The sequence below is a fragment of the Anas platyrhynchos genome, chromosome 10 (assembly GCF_047663525.1).
Source record: "Anas platyrhynchos isolate ZD024472 breed Pekin duck chromosome 10, IASCAAS_PekinDuck_T2T, whole genome shotgun sequence".
NCBI lineage: Eukaryota > Metazoa > Chordata > Aves > Anseriformes > Anatidae > Anas > Anas platyrhynchos.
Genome location: NC_092596.1, coordinates 8,897,160 through 8,922,250, shown reverse-complemented (window position 1 = coordinate 8,922,250; position 25,091 = coordinate 8,897,160). Strand labels below are relative to the sequence as shown.

The 25,091-nt window shown below is 56.2% G+C and overlaps 2 protein-coding genes across 5 annotated transcripts; one reads left to right on the top strand and one right to left on the bottom strand.

The window, feature by feature from the left end:
- Nucleotides 1-3,102, top strand: APLN (apelin). 2 transcript variants are annotated; one of them, XM_072042819.1, is made up of 3 exons: nt 1-1,875; nt 2,276-2,438; nt 2,535-3,102. In XM_072042819.1, the coding sequence occupies exons 1-2, from the start codon at nt 1,356-1,358 to the stop codon at nt 2,431-2,433; spliced, it is 678 nt and encodes a 225-aa protein (XP_071898920.1). In that variant the 5' UTR covers nt 1-1,355; the 3' UTR covers nt 2,434-2,438; nt 2,535-3,102. The 2 variants fall into 2 exon arrangements, with proteins under 2 accessions (XP_071898920.1, XP_038039966.2); XM_038184038.2 differs by having other exon boundaries at nt 1,631-1,766.
- Nucleotides 3,103-5,657: 2,555 nt separating this feature from the next.
- Nucleotides 5,658-25,054, bottom strand: OCRL (OCRL inositol polyphosphate-5-phosphatase). 3 transcript variants are annotated; one of them, XM_038184034.2, is made up of 23 exons: nt 24,881-25,054; nt 24,525-24,604; nt 24,108-24,146; nt 23,342-23,452; nt 23,170-23,265; nt 22,620-22,740; nt 22,360-22,521; nt 21,655-21,756; nt 21,077-21,191; nt 19,739-19,855; nt 19,410-19,597; nt 17,791-17,902; nt 16,589-16,698; nt 15,647-15,782; nt 14,654-14,764; nt 14,208-14,373; nt 13,485-13,720; nt 10,366-10,389; nt 8,655-8,774; nt 8,385-8,469; nt 7,838-7,965; nt 7,003-7,114; nt 5,658-6,909 (listed from the first exon to the last, which is right to left on the bottom strand). In XM_038184034.2, the coding sequence occupies exons 1-23, from the start codon at nt 25,027-25,029 to the stop codon at nt 6,785-6,787; spliced, it is 2,745 nt and encodes a 914-aa protein (XP_038039962.2). In that variant the 5' UTR covers nt 25,030-25,054; the 3' UTR covers nt 5,658-6,784. The 3 variants fall into 3 exon arrangements, with proteins under 3 accessions (XP_038039962.2, XP_038039964.2, XP_071899250.1); XM_038184036.2 differs by lacking the exon at nt 10,366-10,389; XM_072043149.1 differs by lacking the exons at nt 23,170-23,265; nt 23,342-23,452; nt 24,108-24,146; nt 24,525-24,604; nt 24,881-25,054 and having other exon boundaries at nt 22,608-22,740.
- Between the last annotated feature and the right edge of the window lie 37 nt (nt 25,055-25,091).

Genomic DNA, 25,091 nt, shown 5'->3' with positions numbered 1-25,091 from the left:
CGAAGACGGGGCCGGAGGAAGGCTTGGGGGAGACATCCTCCCTTTGTGGGCTATTGTTAGCCTTCCGCCACCTGCGGGGCCACGGCGTGACTCAGGCCGGGGTGATGCGCCCGAGCAAACAGGACGCGCGCGGGGCGGGAGGGAGCCCGCTGCGGCCCCAGGAATGCGGAAGCGAGGGCGCTAAGTAGCTGATAGCCAGAGAAAAGCCCCCCCGTGATGGACAGGCTGGGAGATCCTGGCTGATGGACGCAATGGGGGGGACGTGGGGGTCGCTGCCGTGTCGGCAAAGCACCCCCAGGTCCTGCCCGTGTGGGTGTCTCGGCTTCCACCACGTGGGTGCCTGCAGGAGGTGTCACGTCGTGGCTGTGGGGACGTGGAGCTGTCACTTCCCTTTGTCCATCTGCGGATCCCCACTCGTGTCCTGGCCGTGCCTCAGTCGTTACCGTGTTGGTGGCCTTACAGGGGCAGTTTTGGGGTGCCTCGTGCGGGGGTCTTGCACCTCTGCTGCCCTGGTCTGCATGCAAGCATTGGGGTTGGAGGGGACCTCTCCATGTCACCTGGCATCCCCTGCTCAGGCAGGGGCACCCAGAGCAGGTTGCCCAGGACCACTTCCCACCTGCTTTTAAATCTCGCCAAGGGGGGAGGCCCCAGAGCCCCTCTGGTCACCCCCACAGTAACGCAGGCTCCCTGAAGGTCAGACATTAACACGCCGCGGTTCAGTTTTTGCCTCTTGCCTCTTGTCCTGTTGTCGTGGTCATCGTCTTCAGAAGAGCCTGGCTCTGTCCCCTTTGCGCTCTCCTTTCAGGCTCACAGAACAGGCCAGGTTGGCAGGGACCTCAAAGCCCACCCAGTTCCCACCCCCTGCCATGGGCAGGGACCTCTCCAGGTTGCCCAAAGCCCCAACCACCTTGGCCTTGAGCATCTCCAGGGATGGGGCACCCCCAGCTCCTCTGGGCAGCGTGTGCCAGTGCCTCACTGCCCAGAGCTGAGCGCAGGGCTCCAGGAGGGGTCTCAGGGGGGCAGAGCAGAGGGGGACAATCCCGTCCCTCGCCCTGCTGGCCACGCTGCTGTGGGTGCCGCCCAGGACACGGGTGGTTTTCTGGGCTGCCAGCACACGCTGCCAGCTCACGTCAAGCTTCTCATCCACCAACACCCCCGGGTCCTTCTCCTCAGGGCTGCTCTCAATTGCTGGGCGCAGAGGCGAGACCGAACACCTCCCCTTTCTCCCCTCCTAAAAACGGGGTGAGGTTTCCCCTCTTCCACTCAAAGGAGACTTCACCTGACCACCACGGCTTCCCAGACCCGACGGGGAGAGGCTCGGCAGCTACACCCCCCGGCTCCCTGGGGACCCTCGGATGCGCCCCACCGGCTGCCCCCCGCCTTGTGCACGCTCAGCCCGGTGCCTACCGCGGGGCTCAGCATCCCCGGAGCGGCACCGGGGGGGACGTGGCCAGGACGGCAACGGGGGGGTCCCGGAGGGCCGGGGGGGGGGCTCAACCTCTGCGGGCGGAGGGGGCGGAGCGGGGCGGGCGGCGGAGCCCCCCCGGGGCGGGCGTGCGGCGGGGCCGGGCCGGGCTCTCGCCGCCTACAAATGCGGCGATCCCGGAGCGGGGCCGCCACCGCCGCCGCCCCCGCCGCCTCCGCCGCTTCCCCCCCCCAGCCAGCGGCTCCCCCCCGTGCCCGGCGGAGCATGGCGGAGCGGCGCTGGCTGCTGCTGCTGCTGCTGCTGCTGCTGCTCTGCCTCGCCCTGGCCGCCGCCGCCGCGGGTGAGTGCGGGGCCCGCTGCGGGGCGGAGAGGTCGGGGGGGGGCGCGGCGGCTGGCAGGGAAGCGGCGGCCCCCGGGCGAGGGGGGAGGACAAAGCGCTTTTCAGGGAGGTAACAAACCTCGCTCTGTCCGCCCCCGGGGCTGCGGGGCCGGGAGCCGGCCCGCCCAGGGCCCCCGCAAGCGGCCGTGCCACCGGGTGCCGGGGTCCCGTCGGGTGCGCAAAGGGCGCAGCGCCCCCGAGCCCCCGCTGCCGGCCGAGGGCTGAGGGCTGGGGAGGTGGGGAGGGGGCTGCGGGGGGCTTCGGGGAGCCGGGCGGCTTTGGGGTGGGCAGAGGGAGCCGAGTCGGGGCCGTGCCGTGCCCGTGGCTGCGCTCCCTGCAGGTGGCCCGGCGGCTCCAAAGCCAGGAGGGCGCCGCAGCATCCCCATCCCTCGCGCAGGTGGTGGTGGATTTTTATTTTTTTTTTTTGGGGGGGTAAGGGGACACGGCTAACGCTCTTCTTGCCATCCCAGGGCCGCTGCCGGATGGGACGGGGCCGCAGCGGGGCCGCATCCGAGTCCTGGTGCGGCCGCGGGGTGCGCGGCGCGGGGCTGGGCAGCGGGCGGGTGGGTGGCGAAGGCTCCGCCGCCCCCGGCCCCGGCTGTCCCACAAGGGCCCCATGCCCTTCTGACCCAGGTGAGTGGCTGTGGGGCACTTTGGGGGGGAACTTGGGGACACCACACGGTGCTGCTGGGCTGGGGCTCATCCCACCGCGCTTCTCTCTCGTTGTAGGGTCGCCAGCAGCCCTCCAGGGACGCCTGCCCCACTGCCAGCCCTGCTCCCTAGCCTGGTCTGCTCGGCCCTAAGCCCCCTGCTTGGGGGTCCCAGCCGTGAGCCCTGGGCTGGCGACACCTCCACCACCGTGGCTGGCCCCGGGTTGTGTCCCGTGGGCGGCACCGTGTCCCCTCGCCGCCTCCCGGGCTTTGCCCCATGCCCGGCTCGCCGGGTCGGTGGGCTTTGCAAAAAGCACTTTGTAGGGCAGAGGAGCTCCCTCCCTGCCCCGTCCCTGTCGCCCACCTGCCCCGGCAGCGTGGCTGGGGAGGGTCTATTTATTCTCGTGGTGCTGACCCCGCCTGAGCTGCCCTCCCCTCCTTGGCCACCTCTGCAGGACCCCCCGGGGCGTGGGGTGCCCACCCGTGGGGTGCCCTCCCATGGGGGTCTCTGCGTGAAGCACTAACGGATGCCAAAGGGGGGCCGTAGTGGTGGTGCCGGGCCCTGGTGGTCACCGTGTCTCTCGTGTCTGTAAAGATTTGTTCTGTGTAAATACATCTTTATAATAAAGAGCTATGATGACAATAAACGCTTGTTTTCGGCGCGGTGGTGGCCGGGCCGGCTGGACCAGGGGCTGGGACGAGGTCTGCAGCCCTTGGGGCCGTGGAGAGATGCTTGGTGCCCCGAGAGGGGGACAACCTGTCCCGTCCTGGTCTCAGTCCCCATCCCTCAGGGTGCTGATGCTGTACCCGATGCTGCAACAGCAGCCGGGGCTGGGGTTTGTGCATCTCACCAGCTGAAAGCAATGTCTCGTTGCCGTGGTTACTGGCGATCGGTGCCGGGTGGGTGCAGCGCCCGGGGTGGGGAGAGGGACCTCAGCCTGAGCCTGGCACTGGGGGGGGGGGCATGGGGTGATGGGACAGGATGGGACGGGCACTGCTGCAGCTGCTGGAGCTGCCCTGGTTCTCTGCGACCCCGTCCTGGGCACTTTTGGCTCTTCTGCTATCATGCCCTGGGGCTGCCGGACCTGCACCCCCCCAGCCTAACGCCACCAGCCCCGCTGGCCACAGGGGAGCAGCGGTGGGTGCCTCTGGCATCCCCCTCCCTGGCGTCCCTGTCCCTTGCATCCCTATCTCTGGTGTCCCTATTCCTGGTGTCTCTATTCCTGGCGTCCCTGTCCCTGGCATCCCCGTCTCTGGTATCTCTATTCCTGGTGTCCCTGTCCCTGGTGTCTCTATTCCTGGCATCCTTGTCCCTGGAGCCCCTGTCCCTGGTGTCCCAATTCCTGCTGGCCCCCTCTCTGCTGTCCCCATCCCCACGGGCCCAGGCAGGCGAGCAGCTGCAGGAACCTGGGCCCTGCCATCCCCATCCCTGGTGTCCCGGCTCCCTGCGTCCTCATCCCTGCTCTCTCTGTCCCTGTTTTCCCCCTCCCTGGTCCCTCACGTGCCCATGGAGAGGGGCAGCAGCTTAGGTCTTGCATATGGATCAGTGGCTGAGCCCTGCAAAGGGCTGGGACCCCTCCTGTCTCCCCAAAATCCCCTGGAGCTGTGCAGGGCTCCCCAAACAGGAGCCTCCGGAAAGCGAGGGCTGGGGGCACCGTGTCGGGGGTCCTGCCGGCAGGCACGGGGGGGGGCAGCGCTGGTGGGGAGGGGGTTAACGGGGCCGTGGAGGGGCGGAAAGGCTGCAGCTGCGGGGCTGGGAGCAGGGGCCCGGGGGGAAGCGGGGCTGGGCCCAGCTGGCCTCCATGAGCTCATCCTCGGGGAGCGGGAGGGATGCGCTCCCCGGCCACGCGCCAGCGCGCTCCCGCCACGCCGCACGCCTGCGCCCGCCCCGGGTGCCTCCTGTCTGGGCCCCGCTGGGTTTTTCCCCTCCCGTGGGGGCCGGGGGCTGCCAGGCCAGCGGGTACCGTGATGAGGGGAGCGGCAGGATGCGCCGCCCTGGCTGCAGCCCAACCGCCCCAACCCCGTTGGCCCCATTTCTGCCCTGGAAGGGGGAGGCCGGGGAGGTCCCCCCGGTTGGGCTGTGGCCAGCCGGTGCCGGAGGAAAAGGCTCCTGGGCCGGGAGAGCGAAGGAATCTCTGGCTTTTCCTGGCTTGGCCTGCTGCCTGCGGGCAGGTGGGGGCTGCCGGGCTCCTCCACCATCCCCGTGCGCCGCGTGCCACGCACCGTGCCCGCTCCCTTGCACGCCGCCGGCAAGCGCCGAAGCCGGAGGGGCCGTGAAGTCTTGGCAGCTGGGGGCAGAGGCGCAGAGGGTGCACAGCCTCCTCCCCAGTGCCTGGCCTGGTGTAGCCAAGACGGGGAGCTTTGCCGGGTCCAAGCTGGCCCAGTTGGGAAGCAAACGGTGCTGGGTGTGCGCCAGGAGAGGGATGAACCATCATTGGGGGCCTCCGTTTCTTGGGGACCTCTGGCTGCATCCCAAGGGATGGATGGTTGGGGCTCAGGATGTGCAGGGGACGGTGGCTGTGCCAAAAACACAGGTTGAGCCACGCCACTCGCACCGCTGGGTGCCACCAGCCCCACCACGCAGACGCTTCCAGCACCGGTGTGGCTGCCGGGCACGTTCAAGCCCCCATCCCCACGCGCTGCTCAGAGCTCCGAGGCCCTCCAAGGAGGGAAATGAGGATGCACTCCTTGAGGATGCACGGGCTCAGCCCATCCCGCGGGAGCTGCGAGGCTTCGCGCCCTCTCCGGCATTTCCGCCGGCAGTGGCAGGAATGCAGCGGCCGAGGGAACAATGCCGGCACCTTGCAGCGGGGTCCCCTCCGTGACGAGGCCGGGAGCAGCTGCCCGGGCACGGCCCCGCGCTCAAGGAGCAGGCAGGAAGCAGATGGAGATGACACTGGTGGCCGTTTCCTGCGGCAGGATGCGGCCGGCTTTCTCCACCGCTGCTCCAGATGCCGAGCCAAAGGGGCTGCAGGGTCCCGGGACGCCAGGACCCCACTGCGCCCCTCTCCACAGCACGTAGAGGGCCCTACTGGGAACCGTGTGCCACCAAAGCACTCGTGCCCAGCTCTGCCCATTGCTCCCTGGGGGGTTTTCTCCCCCCCCCAGCCCTGAGTCACCCTTGGGATGCTGCAGCCCCGCAGCCACGGCTACGTGAGGGCCGGCAGGCTCGGCCCCAGCCCCGAGCCCACGAAACCACCGCTTGCACAACTGAGGTTTTATTTGGAACAGATGGATTCCCAATAAATTATGTAATTTAAAAATTAAAAAAAAAAAAAAGAAAAAAAAAAATAATAAGAGCCACGAGGTCCGGGGAGCCCCCGGCTGCTCAGCCAGGGCACGGGGAACACGGGGCAGCACACGGTGTGGCCAGGTACGTGGGGATAGGGCTGGGCACAGGCACCGTCCCCATACACCCTGGCTGAGTCCCGGCAGCTCCCCCCCCCGCAGCCAGGGCTCTGCTTAGTGTTTGAGCAGGGGCAGCCCCCCCCCCTTGAACCCCCATCTTCCTTCCTGAAGGTTTCCCCTCCCCGGCTGCACCCCCCCACCCCCAACACGCTGCTCCTGTGGGACCTGGGGCTCGTTCCCCATTCCCTAGGATGGATGGAGGTGCCCTCAAACCTGATCCTGCAGCAGGGATGGGGGGCAGGAGCCGTGTCCTGCTCCGTGCCGTGCCCAGGAGCTGCCCTGGATAAACCTTCACCTCCCAGTCCTGCTTGATCCGGGCTCCCCTACATCAGCCACCAGCCCCCACAGCCCAGGGGCAGCCGGGGCACAGGGGGAGAGGGCAGAGCGAGGCGCTGGTGCCAGAAACCCAGGGGCCGGAGCAGGGGATGCCAAAACCTCATCCCAGGAGGGTAACCCGGGCTGCTGCATGGCACAGGGCTCTCCCCAGTGCGGCCAGTACCCACCAGCACACAGGGATGCAGCTGAGCCGCGGCCCTCCAGCAGCACCAGCAGCCTCCACCCTTCCCTGCGCTACCTCCAGGGAGACGGGGGGTGAAAAGGGGAGAGAAGCACGGGGCGGGGAACCGGCGACATGGCTATGGGACAAGGGGGCCGCTGGCCCCACGTTTGGCTAGCGGCAGATCCCCCCCTCAAGCTCCGGGGGAGAAAGCAGGAGGGTCCTGTGACGGATGGCAGTGCAAGGAGCACGCAGGTCCTCTGCGGCGCGGGGTACAGCAGTGGGAACGAGAGGAGAACGCTTCCCTTCCACCCGTAAACACGGCCCTCAGAGGAGCTCGGAGCCTTCTGCCCTTTGGGGAGGTGCAGCCCGGGCACGAGGCCGGCAGCAGGGAGCCCCCCCCGGCTTTGGCAGGGGGGCAGGGGTCACTCCTCGTCCCCGGAGAGCAAGAAGCCGTAGAGGAAGTTGATGGCACGCTGGCGGTCCTGCTGGGTCTGCTTCGCCAGCAGGTTGGGTGGAGGCCGCAGGAGGAGGCTGGTGAACAAGGTGGCTGCGGGGGCAGAGCCGGTTACAGCCCCCGGGGAGGTGGCAGGGAGCGGGGGTGGCGTTTTGGGGAGGGGGCAGGGAGCTGCCTCGGCCTTACCGATCATGGTGGCGGTGACGTTGTTGTCGTCCGAGTATTTGAGCAGCTCTCGGAGGAACGACATTAGGTACCGAAAGACGCTGCGGTGGCAGCGGGGCAGCTGAGAAATCACCTGAAAAAAACAAAAAAAACCAAAAAAAACAGGGATGGGAGTGTTCCCAGTGCTGCTGCACGGCCACCAGGCACCAGTTACAGTCCCAGGAGGAAAGCAGCAAGCCAGCAGCCGTGGTGACAGCACCGCCAGGAGAACCCCCGGCACCAGGTAAAAAGTGGCACTGCCCCAGGGCTGCTCCCCCCTCGCCTTCCAGCTGGATCCAGCTGCACGGTAGCAGCACGAGGACCAGGACAAGAGGTTTCCCGAGGCCAGCCCTGAAAACATTCCTGGCTTCTTCCTCTGCCCAAGGACACGCTTGGCCTTGCTTGCTGCTCCGCCAGCTATTTTTAAGAGCCGCTCTGTTGCCGTCCTGAGGAGAACGCACAGGAACTGCGGCACCGAGCAGGTGCTCAAACCCTGGAGACCACTGAAGGCTCTCTCACCCCCTGGGGGCACCGTTCCCAAGGCGCTCAGGGTGACACCACCCACGCCTGGGGGCTCTTTGGAAGCCACCAGCTCCCCTGGGACGGCTGGAGGAGCCGCAGCGCCAGCCCTTGGGCAAGAGGAGAGCGCTGCTGGAGCACCCAAACCACCCTGCTCGCCACAAAGAGCCTCTCCCAAAGCTCTGTGGCAGCCCACGGGAAGGCAGCAAGCCCTGGGTCCAAAAGCCAGAGCTGACAGCAGCGGGGAAAACCCCCCCGAGCCTGCCATGAGCGGATGGAGGCAGAGGCAGCGCCGTACCTGGCGGCAGAGCCGGCTGTCGTGCGACCAGTCGAGGCAGCGCTGATACATCTCGTAGCAGATCACCGGCTCTGGCAGAGCCTCCAGGAAGATGAGGAGTGCTTCGGCCACCGAGTGGTTACTGCCCGCTGGGCCAGGGGGAGTCAAGGGGCACGTGGAGCATACGGGTCCCCCCCCCCAGCCTCTCCTCCTACCCCTGTTGGCTTTGCTGCTGCTTCAAACCCACAGGACCTGTGGGTTTCTGTGCCCAACTGCTTCCCGACACCACAGCCCCTCTCCTCTGCTCTCCCCCATCCACTTTTGCCCTCCCCCGAGCCCCACCGTCCGTTCTTGCCCTTGGCACAGCCTTGCAGAAGCTCCCCTAGGGCTGAGCTCCTCAGGGGGTGCCCAGCTCCCAGAGGGGGGGCACCTCTGCAGGGACAGAAAGGAGCCAGCCCCCAGGCAGGGGCCCTTCCAGAAGAGGCAGACAAGCGCTCCTCAGAGAGCGACCTCACAGCACAGCTGAGATTCAATGGGTTCCGGGGAACGCCAGGCGCAGCGAGGATACGGATTGTCTCGGGGATACTGGTGTCCAGGCAGTCGATGATCTGCTGCAGCTCATCTTGCATGCCCGGAGTCTGGAACAGGTCCTCCTGCCAAAGACAGCGGTGTCGGCGCAGGGCCAGGACCAGTCACACCTTCCTCACAGAAGCTGAGGCACACGGGGACAGCAGGGTGGGAGCTGGAAGCCCAGCCGGCGCCTCGAGCAGAGGGGAAAAGCCCTGCCCCGCAAACACCCCGCTGGAGCTGATCTCCAGGCGGAGACCCCATCCCTCACCTGGTGGCAAGCGTGCTTGAACAAGTGGTCCACCAAGAGCCAGATCTCCTTGGGCACCTGCAGCGGCATCTCGCCTGCGTCCTCGCTGTTCAGGATGCCCATCTGCAGCGCGGATTTCTCCTGGTGGCAAAGAGAACAGCAGGTTTCAGGGAAAGCTCGGTCCCCCTGGACGGGTCTGGAGACGGGAAGCAGCAGCACCCAGGGCGCCCCTGGCTCTGCTTCTGCAGCACAGAGGTGGCAGCTCCCTGCCCCACAGAACCACAGCTCAGGGGAGCTCCCTCTAAAAAAAAAAACAACAAAAAACCAGCTCCCAGGATGGGTCCCTGGCTGCCCAAGATGATCTGTCCGTGTTACAGCACAGCGGGGACCGGCACAAGCAGCACCGCAACCAAAGGACACCAGCAGAGAGGAGCACCACAAGCCTAACACAGTGGGCACGCAGCACAGGACAGCCTCGCCCCGCACACCACTGAGTTTTACCCTGCCAGCAGACACTGGGAGCTGGCTGCACATCCTCCTCGCTCATCCGAGCACCCAGGGCAGGCTGGAAAGCAGAGCATTAAGCAAGCGAGTTCCTCACCGCTTCCTTCCACGAGCTACGGCGAGAGTTGGGGATGCTCCTGGGGAGCTAAAGACTCTTGGGCAAAAAAATCCCTGGTGATGGAGCTGAAGCCCAGAGCAGCACTCGGCTGACTCGGAGAGCTGTGGACCCCCCCGCAGGAGCTTTCCCTGCTGGCTGGAGCAGAGGCAGCAGCACTGGGGCTGTCCTTGTGCATCGGGCGGGCACCGAGCGCCCTCTCCTGCCGCCTGCGAGGAAGGGAAGCGCCGCCGAGGAAGGAAGATGCTCTGCAGAAGGGTTGCTCCCAGGGGACAGCATCCAACTCCTCCCTTCCCCGCTGCTAGGAAGGAGCCTGGGGGCTTCATCTGGTTCAAACCCCTCTTGGAGAGAGGGCTCCTGCCCTGACAGCTTGGAGAGGGAGAAGCCGCCCGGCCCAGGGAGCCTGCGCAGTCAGCTTGCATCAGCTACCAAACGTTTGAGCTGGTGCAGGAGGAGCAGGAACAACGCTGCCGTGCACACAGCAGCATCTCCACCTCCCCCCTGCCCTCTGAATTACAGATTTGTCTCGCTTGGGCCCCAGCACAGAGCACAAAGCAAAGCAGCAACCCCACTCTGGCACCGGTGGCTATCGGTGCTGGCAGCGCAAGCGCTGCTGCCTGAGGAAGCCGAGGAACAGCTGCCTCCTACACGAGGCTCTCCTGAGGGCTCTGTGAGGGCATCCCAGGATGGAAAGAGCAAAAGATTTCCCTTTTCTGACTCAGCATTTCCCTCCCATCTGAAAAGGCTGCTCTGGTGAGCCTCACCTCACGTGCGCAGCTCGTCAATTCAGGTGCGTCACAGGTTGCCAGTCTTTTCTGGAAGTATTTATCACTACTGCCTGGATCAGGACAGTATTTTTTTTTTTTCCCCATAGCAAATTTGGCGAGCTTTAAGCATGGCTGGCCCCATCTTGACTACGGGGTCACTTTGTGCTCCTACATGCTCTCATCTATTCTGGGCCCACAGCTGCGCTAAGAGGCTTTGCTGGAACAGGCGCTCCCTCTGGACCCACCTCCCCTTCCCTCTTCAGCAGCAAGCAAGGGAAAAAAAAACTCTCATTCTTTACAAACAAGTCATCGAGATGCAGACTTCCCCAGCAATTGCTTGCATTACCTTTTCTAAGAAGCTGTCTTCTCCCTGAGAGCATTGGGAAAGAGAGAAGAGGAAAAAGCATCGTTACGAGAGAGAACGATCTCGGATTAAGCAGAAACCTACTTTGCATTATGAGACCCCACCAAGTGCCAGTTCCTTCATACATTTTGCTGACGTGGCTGAAGTTAAACCTGTGGCAGGAGATTTGCCTGCCGGCTAGCAAAAATCCTGCTCACATGATGCACAACCTCGTCAAGATTTCTGTGAACTCCTCAAAAGCAGCCTTGCAGCAGCGCTGCTCACTGCCGAGCAAACAGCTGGGCCACGGGCAGATGAGAGAGGTCTGACAGGAAGAAGTTCCCCTTCTTGAATCCTCCTGGCCAGAAATACATGTTCCTGCACTGTTTCTGCCATCTTCCCCTGTGACCAGGGAGATAAAACACTCACCAAGCTAAATCTGCAGTGCTGAGTGCGTGGCAGCTGTGGAGCTAGCAGGCCCCCTAAGCAGCTTTGTGTAGGGTCAGGGAAACGAGTGTTTGTGCTCAAAACCCGGGGCTGCTTGTCTGTCTCAACCTAATAGCATTAACGCTGCGGCCAGGAGCACGCCAAGGCCCCCTCCAGGCTGTGTCCAACCCCTCAGACGATGCTGAGACGCAGCCTCCACTCGCCAGGCTGGCAATGTAAGACACCAGTTGGTGGAGACCACAGGAGGAACCAGAAGCAGGAGCAATGTGCTCCTAAGAAAGATCTTTCAAGATGCTTTTTGAAGCAGGAGGACCCCAAGAAAAAAAACAATAGGATGAGGATGCTAGTGCTGAAATCACAAAGGCAGGATGCTCAAGTGCTAGCAGCTTCTCCTGGGAGAGCTCAGCCATTTCCAAACAAGCTCCCAGCTACACGTCGCTGTCCTGCATCAGCTCTGCCCCTCAGACACTGACCTGCGTTCTCCAAATCTCCCTCTGCTGAAGACAAGACATCTTGCCAGGCCAAGAAAAATGCTCGATGACAAACTCTAACACTAAGCAAGTGCAGGAGAAACGGAGTCACCATTCTCCCTTGTACAAAGTGCTCGGTTTTTCCTGTCTCCACGAATTTCTCAACTCACAGGTATGATCAAAGACAACAGACCTAAAATAGCTCTGATGTTACATTAGTTTTATAATCGTAAGTGACTAAATTTTCCTTTGGGCTGTTTCACTTGTATTCCTTGAGCTTGCTTCACGTGCTCCAATTGAGGTACTGCAGTCAAAGTGACCTCACTCACAGAAGAGACTGTTTCTGCTGGGGCAGAGTGCCTTCATGTCTTGCTCTTCTCTGATTGTTTTGCTTCCTGTGCTTCTCTTCACTGAATAACAGAAGGAAACTGAGAGGTAAAGGAAGCAGAAGAGGCCCCAGAGTACAGTTACTCAGAAAAGCAATGGTGCATATCCAGGAGGGCAGGAGCTGAGAGTCTAGGCCCAAGTTCCTATCCATCAAGCAAAAAGTCAGTGCTGAGCACTGGGAAGCAGGAAGAAAAGTCACCAAGACTACTGAAATGCTCCAGACCGAGTTTGACACATTCCAAAAAAAAGAAGAACGATTATCAACCAAATCCTGAAAAGCATGGGGAGCTTGAGGCCTGCATTAGTTGCTTGAATCGAGGAGGCAAACACTGTGTTTTGCCATCTGGATTCTGCTTAACCTCATCTTGTGATTACAAAAATCAGAAATCTAGCACAGAAAAAGCACAAAGGCCTTTCTGCATGTTGGGCCGGTGAGAAAAGTGGCTTTCTTCTCTCCCCAAATCTAAGATTTGGGAAGAGAGGAAAGGCTGTCAGAGACTGCAAGAACTGCGCTCATCCACCAGGTCAACAGAAATCGGGCTGCACCCTCAGCAAGTCTGCAGCTGGCACCAAGCTGAGGGGTGCAGTCGATAACACCAGAAGGAAGGGATGGCATCCAAAGGGACCTGGACAAGCTGGAGAATTGTGCCCATGGGAACCTGAAGAGGTTCAACAAGGCCAAGTGCAAGGTGCTGCACTTGGGGCAATCCCAGACAGGAGCACAGCCTGGGAGAGGAACTCCTTGAGAGCAGCCCTTCAGGGAAGGACTTGGGGGTTCTGGTGGATGGAAAGCTTGACAGGAGCCAGCAGGGTGTGCCTGCAGCTCAAAAGGCTGCATCCTGGGCTCCATCATCAGAGGAGCGGGCAGCAGGTGGAGGGGGGATTGTGCCTCTCTGCTCTGCCTCGTGAGGTCCCACCTGGAGCCCTGTGTCCAGGTCTGGGACCCCCAGAAGAAGAAGGGTGTGGGGCCATTCCATCATGCTATGAAATGAAAGGCCCTTCCCGGCTAAACAAGAATAAATAAGCAGACTAAAACTCAGCAACTGCTAAACCATTCTGAAGCAAGGCCAGGGAAGGCCATCAGAAGAGAGTGAAAGCAGGCTGAAGCAAGAATCAATGCCCCTCAAAATGGGGCTTCACTTCCCAAACAGCCATGAGATACCAAAGGACAAAAGATGGCAAGGTCACACAAGGTTTCAGAAGGATGAATGCTGATGCTAGAGGCTCGTGATGCTTGTAGAGATGAATCTCTGCACTGCAGAAGAGTTTGCTCACTGTGGCGTGACAGGAACTGGCCAGAGAGGCTGCAAGGCTGGCCATTTGCAGGGCTGTAGTTCATCAGGACACTTAACAGCACCAAATCCCTTTCTTCGGTCCTGCTTCTGTCTCTTCCTTCCCTTGAGCAATGTGAACACCACAGCTGTCCAGGAGGAGAAGGATCCTGGAGTGTTTGACGTGGCCGAAGAAGCCTAGGCATCTCAGAGGAGATCATTTCAGGCATTTTGCAGCAATGCAAAGAAAGATGCTGGAATCATTGTTCGGTCTCACCACCAAGTAATATTTAGGACTTGGTCAAGGAAATCACAAAGTACAAGCTACCAAAAGCTATCGGTGGTGGAAGGGAAAATCACCAAAGACCACCTTAAGCTCTGGAAGAAGTAAATCAGCTTAGAGCCAGCACAGCTGATCCGTATGGAAGGCATTACTCCAGCTTTGAGGAGTAAGCAGAAGGAACATGCTCTCTCCCTAGGGGAACTGCAGGGCAAATCTGGCATGCCCACTCACAGCAGCTTGGGCTCCAGAAATGCTGCTACTTACCAGGTCAATGAGTTTGGTGACCGGAACTTCTCGGATGGGTTGTCTCATCCGGCACAAAGCCTCTAGGGAGGTGCCAAAGCAGCTGGGCAGGTAGCTCCCACTGATGGTGAGGAAATAGTCCTTCCCCCGGTCCAAGTGAAGGACAAGAATATCCTCAATTTTATCCTCGCCCGAGTTCAGAAGGGTTACGGAGTCCTTACTGACGTACACATCCAGGGAGATGTCCACGCTCTCATCTGCAACAGGCAGGAGCTGTCATCAACACACAGACACTCTCCTCAAGGGGTAACACAGACGTATATGGCCAACCTCTTCAGTGGTTTGTGGGGACAGGACAAGGGGCAATGGCTGCAAAGTGGAGCCCAGGAAGTTCTGCACCAACATGGGACAGAACTTCTTCACGGTGAGGATGACAGAGCACTGGGACAGGCTGCCCAGGGAGGTTGTGGGGTCTCCTTCTCTGGAGATATTCAAGGCCCATCTGGATGCCTACCTGGGCAGCCTGCTCTAAGGAACCTGCTTTGGCAGGGGGGTTGGACCTGATGATCTCAGGAGGTCCCTTCCAACCCCTACAGTTCCGTGATTCTGTACTACAGGGCCAAAGGCCACAAAACAGGCAGGCAAGGATGATGGCAGAAAGGGGGAAAGCCAGGAAAGAGGGGAGGGACTGATGAGCAGTGGCAGCCTACACCAATACTCTGGAGGAACAGTGGCAAAACTCACTTGGCTCCAAGTAACCTTCACAAGGCTCAGCCCGAAGCCATGGCTTGCAGTACTGCCTGTCGTTGAGCTTTGGGATGAAGGAGAAGTGACAGGTGACCTGCCCGTTGTTGGTTATCTGGAACTTCTGCTTCTGCAGCTGACGGAACTTTACATTCTCAAAGTCAAACTGCAGAGAGGAGAAAAACAGAAATCATGTTAGCGGCCAGGACAGCACACACAAGATAGCCACACAGACCCCACAGTGGTAACCCACAACCAGAAAGTGCCTGCATAATACAGAACTACTAGCAGAAGACCTCTCAAGAAGCCAAGGTAAGATATCCCTTTTAACCCAATTCCTGATCATAACATAACAGATAAAAGTTCAAACTTTCTACAGTTAAGTCCCAACACTTCTAAAACTGCTGTGCTGGGGAAGCAGACAGCGATCCCACTTTCATCCTCACTTCTCTCCTGCTTAGCTCCAGCGAAGGAAGGAAGTCGTTCTCCATTCTGTCCATCATACGAACGATATCTTCAAACACCTTTCGATACCTCTGGTCATCCACAACCTTTACCTGCAGAAGATCAGAAAACACTCAGCAAAGTTTCTGACCAGCCTTACAGGAACTCCTGTGATCACGAGTAAACTTCAGGTTTCTCTGAGTAGTTGCTATGTGCACCTGAGGCTCAGGGAATTTGCACACGTGGGTGCACCTCCAAGCTGCACAGGCAACTTAATGAAGGTTTTACCCCAAGAGATGTGTTACTGGGGTGTTTCTGGTCAAGGGGTCACACTGCTGGGAGATTACTGGGGGCGATCTCTGGGGGACAGCACTGGCATCTTACACCATTCCTCACCATTCTCCAGGAGCACAAGAGAAAAGCTCTCCTTTAAGGCGACTTGAGCAGCCCAGAAAGCCAGGAAACCCAAACCTGTTGCCAGCCAGTCACCAGCAAACAAACCCAGATGTAAACCAGTGACACGCTCTCCTAACACAACACTGCAACAGCAGCCACAAGTGATTACAGTTTTCTGCTGTCTCCTTGGGGAGGACAGAAAACAGCAGCTCACTCATTCTAGTGCTACGTATCATGGGGTACACGTAGCTGAGAAGCTAAGCAGCAGGGATTGCCTTCCTATTTACTGCATCACCACATCTACTAGGGTAAACGACAGCAAGCACCTGCCTTGCTTGGGCTTAACACTGCCCCAGCACTACGGCCAGGCTGCACTGAACATGAAGACTGCAACTGGTGAGTCGTTTGATGAGCAGAGGCTGGCACAGCTGCCAAATTGCAGCACACCTACCAAGTGGACACACCTTACTTTTTATTTACTCTGCCCTCTTGCAACGGCATTCACAGACGTGCCTTGACTACACAATCACCTCCCAGAGGAATGCGTGACAAAATTGTGGTCTTGCCCTTGCATATTAAAAAAAAAAAAAAAAAGTTACCCCGATGTGGAAGAGCGCGCTGACTGGCTTGTGGTCACTGGTCTTCAGGTCCATGTGGCTGCGATAGCAGAGCTGATTGATGTTCCCGCCCCTCCAAAGGATTCGGTCACACCATGCTGGCACACGACACTTTCCACTGCAAGGAAACACAAGTTACCACAGGAATCCAACAGTTCTAATGCGTATCTAAGCTCTTGCTCTTCCTGGCCATGCAGCTCCCTCCACCCCATCATCAACGAGCACATCAGCAGTGGTGGAGTGAACTCCCACACTCCCCAAAACTGCAATATGATGCAATTTATGCTGCTCTCTTCCCTTTCCCCACTACAGAAAGTCTACTTGATTATGTTATGAAATCTGAATCCTGGGTTATCCTTCTCCAGATTAAGCACCGTGCTCGTTCACAAACATGGGCAGAATAAAATCTAATTGCTTTATGGCTTGGGACTGCTTCTTGGGAGTTTGTCCATTCAGAGCAAGCTTCTGCAGCAGAAGCATAAACGTCTGTGGGAGGCACCAAGCAGAGAGTGGCAAGCAGGAAAAACTGCTGCTGTCCCAAGGTAGCCACCCCTGCGGGAGTGCAAGTCAGGGGTGAGGCTGACTCACAGAGCACGTCCCTTTCTCTCTTCAACTCCTTTTATACCGTTTTTCTCTGGAAGCAGTAAAAAACCCCTCCAGTGCAGGGTCACCAGTGAGTTCACTCTACCCACAATCGTGTACTGGTATCATCAACCACTGAGGTTTAAGCCATGTGACTCCTCAACATGTACAGGATCTGCTTATTCCAGGAAGTAGGGAAACAAAGGAGTACAAGTTTGTCTGTGTACTCCAGCTACCACCCTAACACTGAGAGGTATTTCTACCTTTAGGACTCAGGAAATCACGTTTTACAAGAGAAAATTTTATGTTATAGGTCAATGTGTACATTGGCAGCAGATTTACCTGGAATCCCAGCGATCTGTTTTAGAATCGTATTTGTACGTGGGGATGAATTTAATCTCTCCCTCAATGAAATCTGCAAATGCTTTCTTATGAATACGCTGAATATTCAGCTGGAAGCAGAAAAAGAGCATTTTAAAAACGAACAAAGCAACGAAAAACCGAACCACCCCAACTGACCCCCTCCCTCCCCAGCAGTCTCAGAGAGCAGATCGATGGGCTGAGCAATTGCAAATTGTCACCACAGGATTCACCACAGACATCGCACAAGCCACCTCTCAGATCTTACACCTCTAACAAAGATGAAAATTCAAGACATCAGCGGAGCGTTTTCCAAACAGACCGAATACAAATTGGCACAGCACTGCTTGCCATACCACACAGACAGCGTTTAACAAATTAAGGGAAATACTAATTGTTCCTCTTGTGCTAAATGCCTTCATTAGTTCTCAGGCTCAAGCAACACCATCATTAATATTTCACTGTCAATTGTTTAGAAAAAGCCTCCGGAAGCGTGCTCAGATGACAACCTGACACTGCCTTCCTTTTCTCTTCCACTCTGCTGCAAATTTTCCTCTTTTTTTTCCTCCACAAAAATCTAAGCTACAGTTGTTTTCTGCCTGAAGCTCTGTAGCACAGCAGACGTGAGCTACAGAACAGAACCAATTGGATTTTCTGTTAATTTGTGTGTCAGAAATGCTATTACACTATTTTTGCTCACGTTTCACGGGTAGAATCCGTCATCTTAAAGACAGATCTGGTGCTACCTTAGTTCCCAGCGTGTTGCAAAAAAAAAACACTGAGTGGTGAAGGCTACAGCACAGAATTTAGGTCAAACTGCCTGAGCAGACAAGCACTGGTCTCCAAATCAATACCTTTTCCAGGACACTGATTACAACAGCTGCTGTTGCAGTTACAGATTTCTATGTTCCAGCTTGTATTGAAGGAAGAAATCTTCCAACGAGACGCAAAGACACTTCTGTAGTAACTGCCTGAGTCATCCCGTTAACCCCAGTATTGTGTAGAAGCTATTTTGGTCCAGGGAGCTGATGTCACCAAGACACTCAAGTGCTCTGTCTAGGTTGTAGCATCTACGTCTGTAGGCGCTTATCACAGAGAGCCTGCCAGATCCTCCCAAGCACAGGCACATCTCAAGCCACAACGGCCTCCCAAGTACGGAGCAAACATAGGCGGGGTTCACTGACCTGGTCATATGTCAACAATTTCTGAAGCTCATTCTTACTGATAAGACTTTTCACCTCACTGGCATCAGGGATACAAAGCCTGTAGTTCAAGTCTCCTAGCCAGATGACAACACTGAAAACAAAGACAAAGACGGAGAAGAAGAGCCAGAAGTTAGTATCGTAAGCTACATGTGGAAGGAGGGGTGGGCAGGAGAACAGACGTTTGGGCGCTGGTGATTAAGGCTGAGACACACGGAAGACAACAGGAGACACGAAGGACCGAGTCTGACAGCAGAAATTTCCACTGGCTTCTCCTTTGGGATCCCACACGGGATTGAAGGCTTTAATGGGAAGTGCTCGTGTTTGCCTCTGTCTGAAAAAAGCCTCGAGAACATCACCAGCTCCGTAAGGAAACAGAACTTGCACGTCTCACGAAGGATTCAAAACCTCCCAAGCTGCATAAAATCCACCTGGTACTCAGGCTCTTCTTGTCTATAGAAGAGGGCAAGGACAGAACTCGTTCCTGCTTGCTAATCAGTTAGGCAGGCTCGTGTGCATGTGTCTGCACGCTCGGACCTCGTGCCATACCGTGGTTTTACCAGTTTCTTGCTGCCTTTCTTTCAACCAGATCAGCACGCTGCTTTATCAGCTACCTAGCAAACACTGCCTGCTGCAGGATTTGCAAAAGCAAAGATAGGCCAAAAGCTCAAAGGCAGCCTATCTTATCCATCAAGCCATATCTCATCAACAACTGCTCTTAATTCTGCTCCTCATCGGGCTTTCAAACAGATCGACAGCCTTCCCACTACCAGCAGCTAAAGGAACACCGGTAGTATTCTCTCTTTAATAAATAAAGGTTTCCTTCAAGGATTAAAGTCTAAATGCTTCCAGTATCAAAGCTCTTCCTGTTTATAACCAAACCTCAACATGTCCATTAGTGGATTATCAAGGATAATCTAACGTTTGAAGTTTTTTCTTTATTTATCCACTCTGCATTTTGAGTTTTTAATGGTTTAATTATTAACTGTAGAAGTATTAATTATTTGTATTAGGTTTAGGAAAACTTAATTTATACGCTTTGTTGTATGCATGCTTGGGATTGATTTGGATTATTCAGCAGCACTGTCACCCCATAAAAAAATAATATAATTGAATCAAGTATTGCCTACATGCCATCTGATGCACTTAAACAGCAATTGTAAACACTTGTTACTCAACAAAGCCTTTACTTTTACTTTTTAAAGCACAAACAATGCCCATTCTACTATCCCTTTTCCTCCCATATTTATATTTTATTCCCCATCACACAAAACAAACAAACAAAAAAAAAACACTCGGCTTCCTCAAGCCCTGTGATGCTCAGCCACTGACTCGGGAATGCTGCTTGCTTGAAACAAGAAAATTATGCACAACACGTGAGAAAAGTGCTGTTACAGACAGTTTGCCCAAGTCACCCCAGTAAAAAGGTGACCAGCTAGCTCGACTGCAGGAGCTCTAGCACACAAGACACCTTGGCATGTTTAGTTATATTGTTAATTAAGCCAGCAGACTTATCTGTGGAAAATCCCTCGTTGCTGTGATTTTAACTCGATTTTTATTCAATGCCACTTCAGGAAAGGTGGACAGTAAAAGAAACTTACTCATGTTTCATGATGTTGAGCTGAGGTAGCGTATCATCAGGGGTTACAAAGCACATCCGAGCACAGATATCCTTATAATCCTGATTTCGGCGCTCGAAGTCCTCCACGTGAGCAGCCAAGTGGGAATTGACAACGCAGAAGGTCGTGTTGTGGAACACGAATCTCACCGCCACGCCGCCCTTGTTGCCCTGGGGAGAGCAGGTACCAGCAGGGGTTAGAGGAGAGGCACCAGGGAGAAGATGGGGACGGCACAGAGAAGAGAACAAAACCAGCCCGTGCCAGTTCTCGCATGGAGAGACTGAAGCTAGAAACTGGCCGCGGTGACTCACCATCTTCCCCATGATTCCAGTGCCCACAGACTCCGTCATGATCTCTCTGATGTTACTCAGCTGATCCTTCCTCGCAAACACGAGCAGCATCATTCCAACCAGACGGACCATCTGCACCTGGAGAAATGAAAGAAACCCTGAGATCCCAGCAGGGCACTGCCTGCTCTGCCTCATGGCTTCCTTCTCAGTCTCTCATCGCGTTTCGTACTCAACCCCTGCTTGCAGCAGCACCCAAAGGGCCTCCTTTTCTCTAACACAAACAGGCTCTTTCTGCAGTTAAGAGGTTCTCTGCTGCAGGGCTCACCCCCAGGCCCCAACACGGTGCTGTTGTGCGCTGTCCCAGCAGGCCTGCAGGCCTGCTGCTGGTTCTCTGACACACGTGCTGAGGCCTGATCGCCCCGAGCACTGCTTACACGCTCACTTGAGAGGCATAAACACACGAAGATGTGCTGGGGTGAAGCCTGTGCAGTGAAGGAGGAAGATGAAACCAGAGCATTAAACGGGAAGAGGCCGAGCGCTCGGCGCAGTCTGCAGGAATGACATTTACATGCAACCACAAGTCTTATCTATGGTTTCAGTCACTTCCCCCTGCCTGCGGCCGTATCCTCCTCTCTCCCTTTTGCAAGGGTGGAAGAAGTTTGCCTAAAAACTCACGTAAAACAAAGGCAGGGGAACATCAGCCTCTCTGCAGTTCGTGCCATGACCCCCGGCTCCCTCACCGTGAACTTCAGCTCCGCGAGGTGCTGGTTTCCTGCTTTTGGTCACTGTAATGCAGCTCAACGCAAACCAAGCAGGCCAGGGGCGTGACAATGAGTGCACTGGCCATCGAGGAAAGGGGAAAATGTATTTAGGCTGGTACCTACAGCAAAAAGGTTTGCTACAGCAGAGGTGAAAAACAATGGCCTGCTCCAAAGCAACCAGCATAAAGACCAGGTGCCACAACTGAAGCAGCTCTGCCCCAAGGCAGCAGCCTCTGGAATATTTCTTCTCATAAATTTTTCCATTCCTTCAGGGAGAAGCTATTCATTTAACTGAGCAGCTCAAGACACACCTCGTTTCTAAATTACAACAGTAAGAATAATGCAAACAAAGAATTTGAACCCACCGCTACGCTTTTATTGAGCACAGCACTTCCCTGTTACCTGCCTCTTATTTTATAGTTATTTTTACCCGACTTTGTGTATGTGATACTGACTTGCAGACACATGCCAAATATGCATCCTTGATTTCTCCAGTCTCTGCTCTTTGGGTCAGGAGAGGAAAGGGAAGGACCATTTCTGTTTCCTTTCCAGCCATTCCGACCCTTTGAGAAGCCCCCACACACTGAACAGAACTCACTTTCTTATACTTAGCCTGAGGGTGCAGGGACTTCTCCACAGCAACCAGCCACTCTTGCTCCTTTGAAGAGTCAAAGTAGAAAAAAGCCTCCGTGCTGAGGTCCAGCTCCTGGAACCTAAAACCAAGTCAACTTAGCACATTCCACCTCTCCTACAGGTTGCCCTCTTTCTCCAGGAAGGTCCCATATGAAACATCCAGGAATCTCTCTTCTGGGTAGAAAAGCTCCTTGTTCTTTCTTGCTAAAGCAGCAGCAGAATTTCACTGCCTTGGAGACCCTACTGCAATACACCCCAGAAACCCTCTCTCTTTGGAGAACTATTACTTTAAACTGAGGACACAATGGGAGCACTCTGGGTACCTCAAGCAAAATCTGTTTTGCTATGTCACAGCCTAACTTGAACTGCTGCCTCAAACAAATCGCTCTTTCCCTCTAGACAGCTCTTTTGAGACACAGCTCAGCTTTTTTGGAAACCCTGAGAACGTGTCAGGAACTTCAGATAAATACAGCACACCAGCATCCAAGCAAAAGCAACAAGAAATCCAGCACCGTAAGGAACCAGAAGGTTATCACTTCTCACCCGATGCAATACAAGTCTGGAGGCTCCGTGTCGCAGGCCAGCCAGGGCTCCAAGCTACTGTCTGGGGACTGCCCGTTCACGTTCCACGTTCCCACAAAGAACCTGCAACACAAAAGCAGCTGGACTGTCAGAAAATCCAGTAACTAATGCAAAAGTCGGGTCCCACACAGCAACATTCAGACAGGGAGCAGACAATACATGAGCTCTCTCATATTATATTTTCAATTATCCTATAGCTTAGGATATTAGGATAACTGAAGTATTTTTTGTCATCCTATAGCTGACTTAACCTGTACAGGGTGAAGTTAGCTATACGATAACTGAAAATATTTCTAGGCTTGGCTCATCTTTACTGATACCAATTCTACAGAAAGCTACAAAACTAAAGACGTTTCACCAGGGCCAGCAAACATCTGTCTCTCTTCAAATCATGCTGTATGGGGTGATGCCAAGACAGTGCGGTGGGACAGATCCCTTCTTTGTCTTTCTGCTCAACTGCTTCAGTCTTACTTGGAGGTCCAGAGATCTGACACACATAAGGGAAATGATGCCAAGCTGTATTGCAAACGTTTGTTTTCTTCTCAATCTGCACCAACCCTCATTTAGCCACCCAAGCTGTCAGATTTCAAACCCGACCTGGATTTGAGCTCACAGAAGAGATTATAAAGGTTTGTCTCTATCTATGTATGTAGCTTAGTCTCTAACCTGAAGTTCTCGAGGTGGACGTACTCCTTCTCTCTCCTGGCAAGCACATGTTTGATGAGGCCTTCTCTCTGTCCGGTCTGGGTGTTGGGCATAAATATTTTGCGCATAGTGTTGGTTACTTTTGGCTGCTCCCTCGATGCGCTTTCTCTCTCTCGGTGAAATCTTGGAAGGAAGCAAGAGCAAAATTAAAACTGGTTCTGCTGTCTAGGGAAAAAAAAAAAAGAAACAAAAAAGGGGAAGATATTCACCATGGTACTTACTGCCTACTTGGAGGCACAGGAGGAGGTGGGGGTTCCCGGCGAGATCCTGTTTGGTGGTTTTGCATGTTTCTTTTCTTCTCTAGGCTCATAGCATTGAAGTCATCCTCAAACCCCAGAGCTCCTACAGAGACAAAGCCAAGCACAATCCTGTGAAAAACAATTTAATACAGCCCAGAACAAAAAGGAAAGGATTTAACTACACGGAATGTGAAAGAGCAAATGATAACAACAATATACCCGCTCTGATGACACAGGGAAAAAGGTGCACAGGTGACACAGAAAAAGGGTACTAACCACAGAACAAGGCAGAATGGAGCTTAACGCATGCAAACCAAGGCACTAGGCAGAAGACGGCACTGGAGAAGAAACAAATGGTCCAGGGCAACACGATCCAAGGACCAGGAAGTTTCATTTTGCACAGGATAAGTTGAGGCCAGGAAACAGGGTGGAAGGCAGACAGCTGAGTGCAGGGTCAGTCCAGCTCCCTGCCACTGAGAGCCCAGTCCTGTACATACCCCAGAGCATGCAAAGGCGACAGTCGCTTTAATACCTGAAGGAGAGGCCTGCAAAAGGCTTGGGAGGTTCTTCTCCACCTGATGCCAGCTGGCTGAGTCCTTATGGTCGGGAAGAGAAGATTTTAACTGAGCTGGAAAAAGAATTGGCCCCGTCAGAAACTGCTGGTGGTGTAAGGATTTCACCGGCACAGCCGTAGCTCTGCTTACCCTCCTGTATACTCTGCACCTCCGCAAGGAATCCCAAGCAGCGCTCCTCCTCAGGGAATTCAAAGAGCCGCTCAGCTGTCTTGTCCCCTTGTATCCGGATCTTGCAGCCTGCTTCGGGCACAAACACAGACTCACAGAGTCACAGCCACGTCTGCTGCACGGACGTGATGCCCTCAGAGCAACCAGGCTAACTATACACACTGAGCTCTTCGGTGGCAGGCAAGGTCCAGCTACTGTGTCTGATAGGAACTGGCACCTAAACTAGTTTCCCCGTGCTTCAGAGATTACCCTGTGTGGGCTATCACCAGTCTTGTTTTCCTGTTTTTAGGAACACTTCCCCCCACTGCTACCCCACAGAGAAGAGCTCTACAAGTAGAGAGAAAAATGTATTAAAATGGAAAGCAGAACAAGTGATGGGAGTGCGCTGTCACACGCACACTGGTAAATGCAGCTGGTAGCTGAGCCTCAAGAACAGGTCAGAGAAACAGAAGGGGAATGAGAACGGTTCTGAAAGCAGGAAAGTTGTAAGAAGTTCAAGTTTAACTAATTGCCAGTCCTTCTACCTGGACAGTTAAGATTGTGACAACTGGATGCCTATAAAAGCCAGACAAGCCTAGAGGAAACACATCCCCTGCCTGCTCAAAAGGCAAACACCAAGCATGGAGAAGTGTGAAACAGCAAGTAAAAGACACGTGCATTGGTGTCCAGCAGGCAGCCTGGTTCCTGAAAGGAGATTTAGCCACACGACTGTAGTTATAAAACTTACTGTTTGTAGCTATGTCAATCAGCAGGGTTTCTTCTGCCTCTGGAAGAGAGGAGAAACAGCATCAGGAGAGCTCATCCTTACCGCTGCAGTGACTGAGCACGCAGAAGAGCCACAAGCGTCCTAACAAAGGGCTTTCATTTACATCTCTCATGTTAATAATGGCTCCTGAAGACAGACCGGTCACATCGGGGTGGCCTGGACAGTGATTTTCCCCCATCAAGGTGTTGGGGGTTGCTGGTAAGGATCAGAGTCCTCACACCTCGGGGTGTTTTGTCCCACTGGGGTGCAGCTCCCTTGTGAAAGGGCAGCCTAACAGTGAACCTCAGAGCTCACAGAGCCGAAACGAGGGGCAGAACCCGCTGCAGGGCCACCCCAAAGGATTCAGCAGCGGGTTCCTGCCGTGGGGGGGGTCAGTACCTTGCACACACTTAAAGCGGCTGTTGATGGGGATGTAATCCGGCTCCGCGCCCTCCCTGTCCTGCCACTGGATAAGGATCCTGGGGACACAGAGAGGCAGTGAGGATGCAGAAGGGGCTCCCTGCTGGGGGGGGGGACAGCACCGGGATGGGGACAGGGAATGGGACAGGGGAGGGGACACGGGGAGGGGATGGAGGCAGGGAAAAGGGAAGGGGACAAGGGAAGAGGATGGGGACAGGGGAAGGGAATGGGGACATGGGAAGGGGACAGGGCTCGGCCCCGCGGGAGCAGCCCCAGCCCCAGCCCCAGCCCCAGCCCCAGCCCCCCGGGCCCGGGCCCTGTCCCCCCGCTCTCACCCGTAGCGGCCTCCCCGCTGCGCCAGGCTGAGCACGCACGGCTCCCGCCGCCCCCCCCGCACCTCCGCCCCGGGCAGGCCCCGCACGGCCCCCGGTGCCCCCCGCCGCCCCCTCCCGGCCAGGCCCCGGCCCGCGGCGGGCGGCTCCATGGCGGCGGCGCCCCCCGTCTCCCGGCGACCCCGCGGCGGAGCCCGCCCCCCGCTCGCTGCCC

Excerpts from the sequence above, each read along its gene's own strand:
- OCRL (XM_038184034.2), bottom strand. The coding sequence starts at position 25,029 with ATGGAGCCGCCCGCCGCGGGCCGGGGCCTGGCCGGGAGGGGGCGGCGG. Across the intron at positions 21,757-22,359 it reads GTCCACCTCGAGAACTTCAG|GTTCTTTGTGGGAACGTGGA; the intron begins GTTAGAGACTAA and ends TTTGTGTTGCAG. Across the intron at positions 15,783-16,588 it reads ACAGATCGCTGGGATTCCAG|TGGAAAGTGTCGTGTGCCAG; the intron begins GTAAATCTGCTG and ends GTTTCCTTGCAG.
- APLN (XM_072042819.1), top strand. The coding sequence starts at position 1,356 with ATGCGCCCCACCGGCTGCCCCCCGCCTTGTGCACGCTCAGCCCGGTGC. Across the intron at positions 1,876-2,275 it reads ACAAAGCGCTTTTCAGGGAG|GGCCGCTGCCGGATGGGACG; the intron begins GTAACAAACCTC and ends TTGCCATCCCAG.